This window comes from Martes martes (genome assembly GCF_963455335.1).
Source record: "Martes martes genome assembly, chromosome: 4".
NCBI classification, from domain to species: Eukaryota; Metazoa; Chordata; class Mammalia; order Carnivora; family Mustelidae; genus Martes; species Martes martes.
This window is the reverse complement of record NC_137891.1, coordinates 184,046,954-184,057,232: the sequence shown is the minus strand read 5'-3', so window position 1 is coordinate 184,057,232 and position 10,279 is coordinate 184,046,954. Positions and strand designations below refer to the sequence as shown.

Sequence of the window (10,279 nt, the reverse complement as noted above, 5' to 3'; positions counted from 1 at the left end):
CATAGCTAGGGGCCCCCTCACGCAGCTCTGTCTTTGCTCCTGCCCCGCCGCTGGGGGGAATAAGGGAACCTGCTTTCCAGCCTGTGCTACGTACTGGGCTCCGCCTCAGACACTACTTCATTTAACCCTTTCAACAGTGGGCTTGGTTCCCTCCAAGCCTACAGTACTTTCTCCATTATTCTACGCAGCCAAGAGGCTTGGTGGGTTGGTTTCTAGCAGAGCATACCAGCACCGACACCCAGGACAGCCAACGAGAGCTCTCCTGTGGATCGGACACACATCACTAAAGACTATTTTTTAACTCAGTGGGGCAAAGATGGAGATGATGTTAGGACTGGTGAGTAGTGGTACCACTGTTCCTGGAATCCAGGCTTCCTTTACCACTGGGCTTACTGTACAGTGCTCGCGGGGCTGTTCACTTCGCTTACACCACCAGTACTGTGCCCGCGGTCAGAACTCTTTCGGCAGTTATGTTGTAGGCACAGGACTTTTCCAGTTCGAGCTGACTCCCACTTCTTAGGTTGCTAACAAAACCAGTGATCTGGATGCAGAAGGAAGAGTGTGTGGACCCAAGAGAAAACACCTGTAAGTGGGAAGTTCGCTGGGAACCTGGATGGCTCAGTCATCATCAGTCATGATTCTGGGGTCCTGGGATCAAGCCCCGCGTCGGGCTCCCTGACTGGCAGGGAGTCTGCTTCTCCCTCTCTCTCTGCCCCTCTCCCCAGTTTGTGCGTGTGCTTTCTCTAATAAATAAATAAAATCTTTAAAAAAATAAGTGGGAAGAGTACTGGAATTCGAACCAGAATCCTGGCCCTCCAATTAGCCTCCTGACATGGGGCCAGTCTCTGCGCCGCACCGAGCACAGCTTTGCTCATGCGTGTGAGACGACGAGCCACACCCTGGCCAGCTCACTCAGTTTTGTGAGGCTCCAGGATGGTCAGTGCTGGCACGGAGCAGACTGCAACGTACTAGAAGAATCCCCCACTGGCATTAGTGCCCCTCCAGGGGCATCCTGAAAGTGTGTGGGGATGTTTTCCGTTGTCTCGGGGCCTGCAGACTGCCACTGGCATTGAGCGGGTGGAGGCAGGCGGGCGATGCCAGTTCTGCCTGCCGAGTGCGGGATGATTCTGGATAACAGAGAATTGGCCCATATCATGCATGACTTTTGAATGTCATGCTGGACATTCACCTGGATGGAAGTCTGTTCCAAGTCAGAGTACAAAACCTAAAGACCAAGTTTGTACAGAAACAGAAGTATACAAGCCAGAAGGCTCTGCTTTGCACCCGGAGAGACTCACAGTCATATCACATGGAGATCGATTTAATGACCTTTCATCCCCCCTGCTGATAAAACATATTAGAAAACTGAACAGTCTCACGGTGGTAACAGATGTAATTTCACAATTAGAAATGGCAAATTGCACTCACCATATGTCCCTGTGGTCTGCAAACTTAATATGTGTCTTTACACAAACCAAAAAACTCATTAACTTGAGACGCGAGTTTGTGGCCGTACATCAACTCCGTTCTGTCACCTTCTCGACTATCATTTGTGTTTAGAATTCCGCAGTTCTGGCTTCAGAACAAGGATAATGGGTCTGAAGTTTCTTTTCACTGTCCTTGACAGTTTCTTTCAAACAGAGGACATAAGAAGGTGTCATCAGAAGAGGCGGGGTTCTGCTGACACAGCCTCGTCATTCCAACAGGTGGGAGGGCACTTCTGGAAGGGAAGGAGGCCAGTCCTCCGGCCTGTTCCGGGAGAACACCCCGTAAGGCGGGTTGGAGGGGTGGGGCGGCTAACAGTGAGGCAGCAGCTCGGGGAATTAGGCTGAAGGTATTTCTTGCGAATAAAAACAAGGTCGCAGGTTCTCCAGCGGCGGCTACGCGGGCTCTTGTTTGGCTCGCTTGGGCTCCCGCGGTTCTCCGGGCGGCGAGCTCTTCCTCGCGGACATGCTCCGGAGAGAACGCAGGCTCTGCACCTGCTGGAGACGCAGGCTGAGCTCCTGGTGACAGGCCCGCTGCACCGTTTCCGTCTTCTTTACGTCCCAGCTCAAGGCAACGGCAAGTGCTCTGGGGTCTTCCTTGGTGACCAACTGCGGCAAGAACGAGAACCACTGAGAACCACGACCTCTGCTCTCAGGCTCCCATGGGCTTCTTTAGGGGAACAAGACCAGGCCGCACCAGCCTGGGCTACGTCCTGGCGTGGAAATGGCAGAGTTCTTTCGCATTTGGTGGCCACGGGCCTTTTCTTACCCTCCAACACCGCCAGGAAAGGATCTCTGGAAAGTCAAGTCCTCCACTTATAGGAAATGTAGCCCAGTGCAAGTCAACAGGTTTCCTCCCTCCCAGCGACACTGGGGAGGTGCCTGGGACAGGGACAAGGATGAGGAACGAGAAGTGGCATCCGGCTTCTGGGTCCGTGGCTGTGGAGCCAGTACAAGAGGACCCCCACAGGCGTGCCTTTCACTACATCCTGCATGGGCCTCACCGACTACGGACTGTCCTCCGGGGCCGACAGAACCAGACACTCGAGCCCTGCCATGCCTCCCTGTCAACGCCCGCTCACTCCATAACCCGCTGTGCCCCAGAGAATAATGTTTGACGATCTGAGGGAGTGCACCCCGTTTTGCTCAAGCCATGGGATATAGATTAAATGAGATGCTTTGCAAACGGGCAGCTGTGAGTCAGGCTCTGCAGAGGTGGAAAGCACCCTCGCACACGCGCCTCTGGAGGGCAACACTGCACCCCCGGGGGGAGTGGCTCGGTGCAGCTCAGGGTCCCTGGTTCTCGCCCACCTCCAAATCCCGGCTAGACAGACTCAGCTCTGGGGCCGGCTTCTCCTTCAGTGCGGTAAGGACCTGGCCGGTAAGGGTGACTCCGGGGGAGCTCTCGCGGTGAGTCCCCGCATCGACCGCATCCATGTCGTCACTGAAGCCGGCGCTGGACTCTGCAAAGCAGACACGATGGAGACGGCACACGGTGTGAGCGCACCGCCGCACATCCAGCAGTCAGGCAGGACGGAAGCAAGTCATTTCATTTCAGGACACCAGCGGCTGCGGCTGCTCGCCTGTCTGACCCCATTATAAACCCCGGTTCTCTCCCCAGGAAAGGCTCTCCAGGCCCTCGGCCCTCAGGGGGACTCCCCTGGCCAGTGGTTCCTACCTTGCTGCTTTGACAAGATGCTGCCCTCCTTCTCCAAAGCCTGGAGGTAGAGCTCCAAGAGCTGCTTGGACTGACGGGCTTCCTCCCTCTGGTCAAGCACCTGCTGGAGGGTGTTCTGAAGCCCCTGCACTGTGATGCAACTTTGGCAGAGTTCCTGAGCCAGGTCTGAACACGGAACGTCAATGAGCACCTAATGAGCAAAACAGACTAAGAAACCTACAAATACTTTCAAAGCCCAGTGGCCCCGACCCGGCCCGGCAGGCTCTCTCCTTCCTTCAGCAATTCGTGCCCTTGCTGCCTCTAGGGAACCTGCCAATGTTTACCAACTACACCTCTGGGAATTTATTCTACAGAAAGCATGTGGGTGAGATGACACTGGTCTAAGTTTTTGGTTGCGCTGTCTGGACCAGCAGGACTGATGACAGCCCAAAGGTCCACCCAATGGCAGTGACTCCTTAAATAAGTCACGGTACACCACAAAATGGAATACCATGGAGTGGTAAAAAAGAACAAGTGTCTTTCAGATACTGATCTAGAATACTCTCCGAATATTTTTTTTTATAAAAGATTTATTTATGGGGCACCTGGGTGGCTCAGTCATTAAGCGTCTGCCTTTGGCTCAGGTCATGATCGTCCTTGGATCAAGCCCCCCATTAGGCTCCCTGCTCAGCCGGAAGTCTGCTTCTCCCTCTCCCACTCCCCCGGCTTGTGTTCCCTCTCTCATGGTGTCTCTGTCAAATAAATAAATAAAATCTTGAAAAAAACATAAAAAATAAAATGAGTTGTTCTTCTGGAAAAAAAAAAGATTTATTTTTTTGAGAGAGAGAGAGAGAGCACATGTGTGTGCGTGAGCGGTGGTGGGGGGCAGAGAGGGAGGGAGAATCTCCAGCAGCCTCCCTGTTGAGCGTGGAGCCTGTAGCGGGGCTCGATCTCATGACCCTGAGATCATGACCTGAGCCAAAATCAAGCTGGAGGCTCGACCGACTGAGCCACCCAGGTGCCCCTCTCCAAATATTTCTTTCTTTTTTTTTTTTTAAAGATTTTATTTATTTGACAGACAGAGGTCACAAGTAGGCAGAGAGGCAGGCAGAGAGAGAGAGGGGAAGCAGGCTCCCTGCTGAGCAGAGAGCCCGATGCGGGGCTCGATCCCAGGACCCTGGGATCATGACCTGAGCCGAAGCCAGAGGCTTTAACCCAATGAGCCACCCAGGCGCCCCAAATATTTCTTTAAAAAGGAGTAAATATGCTTCCACTTGGGTAATATAGAGGAGGAGAAAATATATTTGTATTTATTGGTATACAAAATAGCCCTAGAATGGGAATCTGAGAGATTGGTTGTCTCTGGGAAGGGAAACGTAGTGGCTGTGGCAGGAGTAAGATTTTTCATGTATATCCCTGCCCCTCCCCTGCCCCCCACCCCGGCCAGGCAAACAGCTTTATTGAGATATAATTCACACACCTCACAATTCACCCATAGGACGGGCATACCTAGGTGGGTTTAGTACCTTCACAGAGCTGTGCAGTCCTCGCCACGATCCAGTTCAGAACATTTTCACCACCCCGAAAAGAACTGTACCTACTAGCAGTTACTCCCTATTTCTTTTCCAAGTTCCCCCCAACCGCAGCCCTAGGCAGTCCACTTGCCTACCTTCTATCTCTATGGATTTGGCTATTCTGGCCCCTTCATATAAATGCAACTATAAATCCGTGGTCTTACACTTCTGGCTTTGCTCACTTTGCACAGTATTTTGAAGGCTTGTCCTGTCACAGCGCGTGTTAATACAGCATTCCTCTAAGGGCTGAATGACATGCCATCGTGTGGCTAGGCCACATTGTACTCACCCGTTCATCAGTGCCTGGCGTTTGGGTTGCTTTCACTTCCGGGCTACCAGGATACCTTCCCATACCCCCTCGGATTTTGAGCCATGTGACTGTGTTCATATTATTCATTCAAATAGGTATGTTTATAAGTTTAAAAAATTACCAAAGCCACTCCTTGACCGGGCCTCTCTTGACCTCCCCATCTAGACCACTAGCCTGGCTGCTCTCGGCACACTGCCCTACCTGCTGCCCATCTAAGACGCTTCCCTCCATCAGAATTCTGTGTGTGGCTTGTTCACCACTGCACCCCCTGGACAGGACCCTGCCAGGCACAGGGCACGGGCTCAAGAAATATTTTTTGGAATTAACACATACTATTTTTATCCCAGTTTTACTGGACAGGAAATGCAGGCAAAGAGGCTAAGTTACTGGCTCAAAGTCGTAGTGAAGGAGCTGGGATTTCATTTGGCTCCTCTCAACTCCATACTCTTTGGCACTACGTCCTTAACTCCCCGCCCCCCTCCGTGAGCCTATATAGGTCTAGTGGGGCCTGGACATCTGTATTTTCTTTTCTTTCTTTTTTAAGATTTTATTTATTTATTTTGAGAGAGATGGAGAGTGAGAGAGCAGGGGGAGGAGCAGAGGGAGAGAGAGAGAGAATCTCAAGCAGATTTCATGCTGAACACAGAGCCTGATGCGGGGTTCCATTTCACCACAGTGAGATCAAGACCTGAGCCAAAATCAAGAGTCAGACACTTAACTGCCCGTGCCCCCTCAGGCGCCCCTGAGCATCTGTATTTTCTACTCCAGGTGCGAGAATTAGAAAATGAAGAGTCTTGGTTGTCACCAAAGCAGTGTTTGAAAATTAAGGAATAATGAAATTATTCTGGCGAGACGCATGGAAACTAAGGGGCTGGGGGCAGCGGAGGCCAGGTGAGCGTGGCCGCGGGCTGTGGAGGGGCTCACCTGGAGGTCCTCCTCGGACAGGAGGATGATGCTGGACAGGTCCTCCTTCAGCTGCCTGGCCACATTCTTCCACTTCAGCCCTGCCCCGCTGTCTGTTTCATCTACATCGAAGGACTCTTGGGAAATCCACGCGGTGCCTCCATCTGCCATGGGGGGGGAGCCAGTCACAGGGAGACCCGAGGCGCTATGTTCACCTCCTCCTCCAACACACAGGCCTCGAGGATACTGTACGTGCTTCCCTGGCCATTTAGGGTAATTTCAGTGGTGAAGGAAGAGCCTTTCCTCAGGGGTTCAGAGGAAAGCCAGTCCTCATCTAGGACCTCTATTTTCCCTTCTTTCCCACCTTCGATTTATTTCTGTTTGAAACTGCTCTGTATCCTTCTTATGGAAAGAAGCCGCTTCAAACCTGTGGCACGGTCATGCACACCCAGGACCCTACCACACTTCCCTTTAGGTGAGCTGTATTTCTGCGTGCACCCCGTTTCTGTACACAAAAACGTTCATTGTCCCCAGCACTTTCTCCTGTGCTTGGGGTTAGTCTCATCCTTGACTGGAGGAGCTGTAGTCACTGTCTGCTGTCCCTGGGGCTCAGTACAAAGGTGGCTGGCAGAGCCACTGCTGGAGGGTGACTTCCTCAATTTAGCGGCATGGTGGCTTTCTGCAATGGGGACACTTTTTTAGCCTTTGATCCTTGCTCATCGATATTAGTCCCTTTTGTATCTCCAGTGATGATGATGGTGTAACACTTACTGAGCGCTTTCTGTGGGTCAGGCAAGATCTACAGGCTTTTTATCAGGGCTTCTCAACTGGGAGTCATTTTGCCTCCCCCCAGAAGACATCTGACAATGTCTGAAGGCATTTTTGGTTGTCACAATTGGGGTAAAGAGATACTGCTGGCATCTAGTCGGCCAAGGTCAAGGGTGCTGCCAACATCCTGCAATGGGCAGAACAGTACCCACAACAAAGAATTCTCCAGCACAAAATGTCAATAGTATTGTCGAGAAAGGCTGGTTTGGTATATATTATGTTCTATCAGCCCTACCACACCTAGGAGAGAGAGATACTACCATTATTACCTCAGTAAGGTGCTAAGAAGTTAGGGAACTTGCTCAAGGTCACATGGCTAGCCAATAGTACTCTGGAGTCAATGCAGGCAGCTTGACTCTGCCTGGATCTCTCTGCCATGCCGCATTTTAGTTATTGCTGGTCTGTAAGTTATTTGAGAACCGGGCCCACGTCTCATTCATCTTTACCCCAAGACTTAGCACCACGCCGCGGCATGCAGAAGGTGCTCAGTAAATGTTAGCTGCGTAAATGCTGAACCAGACAAACAGCAACTAGGCGTCTGTGCAGTAAAACGAATCATGGTGGATGTTGTATTACATAGATGACTTTATACGTGGCCAGGGTTTCTTACCTGAATTGCTGTATGCCCACTTCTCATTATTGGCCAACGCTACAAACTTGGTATTGGAAGGTAAACACAGGAAGTAATCGTCATCATCCACGATGGTGCCATCCTCTGCCAGAACCAGGGTGACTGGAGCCAGGGACTTATCAATGGCCAGAATGTCAAAGGCTGAGAGGAATAAAATATTTGGCAATTGACAAAGTATCCATAAGGAAATTACATCTGTCCCTGTACTTTCACTATATATATGCTCCCAGAGCATAGCAGAATTCCTGGTAGTTAACAGTAGCTACGATAACAACTAAAATTACTAGCAAATATACCACTTACCACATGCCTGGTACTAAGTGCTTTTCATATACAGTATTCTCCTAAAAATCCCTTAAATATGGACAATTGTTATTCCCATTTTACAGATGTCAAACCCAAGGCTCAGGGAGGTTAAGTAACTTGTCCAAAGTCACACAGTAAGTGTCAGAGCTGAGATTTAAACCCATACAGTGACTCCTGAGGTAGCTTCTCTACCTCCACATTAGAAGGCCCTCACGTATCTTTACTTGAAAGATGGTTTTGGTTTGAAAAACAAAGCAAAGTCTGATTTGATTCCATGGGAACGAGCAGTCTTTCATTCATTTGCTTGGTGGTCATCTTAAATTCTTCTGTGTCAAAAGTCAAAAGAAAGAAAGAAAAAAGAAAAGAGAGAAAGGAAAGAAGAGAAGGAAGAGAAAAGAATAGAAAAAAGGAAATGCTTTGTGTTCTTTGAAGCCTTAATCTCTGCAGCCTTTCTAACCTATAGGAAGGCACAAGAGAAGCAGAAGTTTGTATCAGTAGCTTCTCATCTTTATTGTCACAGGGCAAGAGGCTTGTCCAGGGAGGTCTGCACCTCCCATTTGGTGATGACAAAGTCTAAAATGCGACTGGGATGAGAGTGAGCAGCAGAGTAGCCATGAGATGACATATATGGTTGGGCAATGTTGTCCAGCACCCAAATAGAACCGCAAGTCTTGCAAAGGCTGAGCTCCAGAGAACACAAACACTTATACAAGCTTCTGTGCCCAGTGCATCCAGCTGATGCACTCAAGGGGAACTAAAACTTAAGCACCCTTATGTCCAGAAAAATATGTTCATGTTGGTATGGCAAAAACCATCTCACTATAGCATTTATAACGCTTTGGCCGCTCCTGGATCTCTGAAAGATTCCTGTCTGATATCTTTCGGGTCTTGGTGACTCCGAGAGAAAGCACTGAACACTGACATCCCCTTTGACTACATTCCTGGGGACCACTCGCCTCACACCTTTAACCAGTAGAACTTCTGTGGATAAACAATTCGTTGCTACCGGCTCATAATACTTGTAAGGCATGTAAATGCATCATCTGCTTTGAGAGTCCCAAGGATCCTGTAAAGCAGGGCTGGAAATATTATACCCATTTTGCGGATGAGAAAACTGAGGGTCGTGGGCTGCTTAAGTACAAGGTCAAGCAGCGAGTCGGTGTGGGGCCAGGACTCAGAACTCTGGTCACTCACAGCACCTGCTCCTTGCCTGGAACTCCAGAATGGTCGGTAGCAAAACCCTCTTGGCCGCACAAGTGCCTGCCGGAACTGACGGTGGAAAGGCGCTCCCACCCCGCCCGGGGGCTCAGCTGGGGGCGCCGGGATCACCGTAGGGAGCCCGGGTGGCAGAATACACCCCGGGCTGGGTCTGGTCCGAGGTCCGAGTGATTTTAGGCAATGCACCCAAGTCGAGTCGGTCTTAATTTGCATATTGCTTCCCGTCTACCTTCCCACCATTAGGAGTCTCACACGAGATAATCGCTTTGAAACTTGTCTATCCCTATGCCTACGGCGGTTATTTCCGGCCCAAGTCGCTCCTGCGGACCCGGCTTCGCCCGTGCCAGACATCCTCAACCGGGCCGGCTCCCCGCAGCCACAGCCCCGGCCCCGGCCCCGGCCTCGACCCCGGCTCCCACAGCCTCCGCCCGCGTCCCGCGCCCACCCTTGCTCCTCAGCTCCTCGAGACAGGAGGCAGCCACGCCATGCTGCTCACGGCTGTGGTTGCGGCGCAGCAGACAAGGCTTCAGAGCCCGGGTCTCAGTCTCGGCTTCCCCGACCACCTCCATTCTCTTCAGGGTGGGACCTGACTGACTCGGGGAAGTCAGGGAGGTTCGGCGCGGCGCCCTCCTCCCTCCCGCGGCGTGCCGGGAGATGTAGTTCTCTTTGCGGCAAATCACGCATACCACCAAGGCACGCCGGGAGATGTAGTTTTAGTTGCGGCTAACACGTATGGCTTCGGGGGCATGCCGGGAGCTGTAGTCTCTTGGTTCGAAGCCTACTTCGTTATGTTGCTCAGTTCGGCCCAGAGGAGTGTTTTTGTGCTATAATATATTTAGGAGTTTCAGTACCGGGATCAAAATGAGGTCAACAGGGATTTATTTTGCATTATGAAAGACACGCATATATGCTCCCTTGGGTTTTTAGAGCGCTCTTGTTTACATATATAGATGCATAATGTTAATATTTAAATGGAACAATCTGTCATTGTACTGTATTAATTTGTTTTCCCTCTCCAAACTGAAAAGATCTGTAAGACGTCCCAACTTTCAGGATAATCTGAAGGAAGTCAGTTTAAAAATTGATGGCTGTAGTTTTCAGTCCTGTTGAAAATGTAACAGAGAAGCATAAGATACATTTCCACCAGTTCGATTCCCTGCTTCAGCTGTGCAAATTGGGTTGGGATCCCGGAACAAAATGCTTACATAACTAGATTAAACATTAAGGTCTCAAAGAAATCAGAGGGGAAAGGGAAAATGCGAACCCCATCACAGTTTGAGATTGTCCAGATGCTGCTTGGCAATAAATTCATCTTCATTCTAATACTGCTACTTACCCACTCTGAAACAATTAAACATTAAAATAATA

General features: G+C 50.5%; 1 protein-coding gene across 1 annotated transcript; it reads right to left on the bottom strand.

Moving 5' to 3' along the window:
* Positions 1 to 1,306: 1,306 nt before the first annotated feature.
* DFFA (DNA fragmentation factor subunit alpha) lies at positions 1,307 to 9,551 on the bottom strand. Its single transcript, XM_080800673.1, has 6 exons — positions 9,357 to 9,551; positions 7,367 to 7,528; positions 5,950 to 6,092; positions 3,163 to 3,352; positions 2,796 to 2,947; positions 1,307 to 2,093 (listed from the first exon to the last, which is right to left on the bottom strand). The coding sequence occupies exons 1-6, from the start codon at positions 9,478 to 9,480 to the stop codon at positions 1,881 to 1,883; spliced, it is 984 nt and encodes a 327-aa protein (XP_080656799.1). The 5' UTR covers positions 9,481 to 9,551; the 3' UTR covers positions 1,307 to 1,880.
* Between the last annotated feature and the right edge of the window lie 728 nt (positions 9,552 to 10,279).

What these genes read in the sequence shown, in the direction of transcription:
- DFFA (XM_080800673.1), bottom strand. Translation starts at nt 9,480, where the DNA reads ATGGAGGTGGTCGGGGAAGCCGAGACTGAGACCCGGGCTCTGAAGCCT. An exon ending in TGTCCGAGGAGGACCTCCAG is followed by an intron (nt 3,353 to 5,949) that starts GTGAGCCCCTCC and finishes TTTGCTCATTAG; the next exon opens with GTGCTCATTGACGTTCCGTG. An exon ending in CATCTTGTCAAAGCAGCAAG is followed by an intron (nt 2,948 to 3,162) that starts GTAGGAACCACT and finishes TCTGCTTTGCAG; the next exon opens with AGTCCAGCGCCGGCTTCAGT.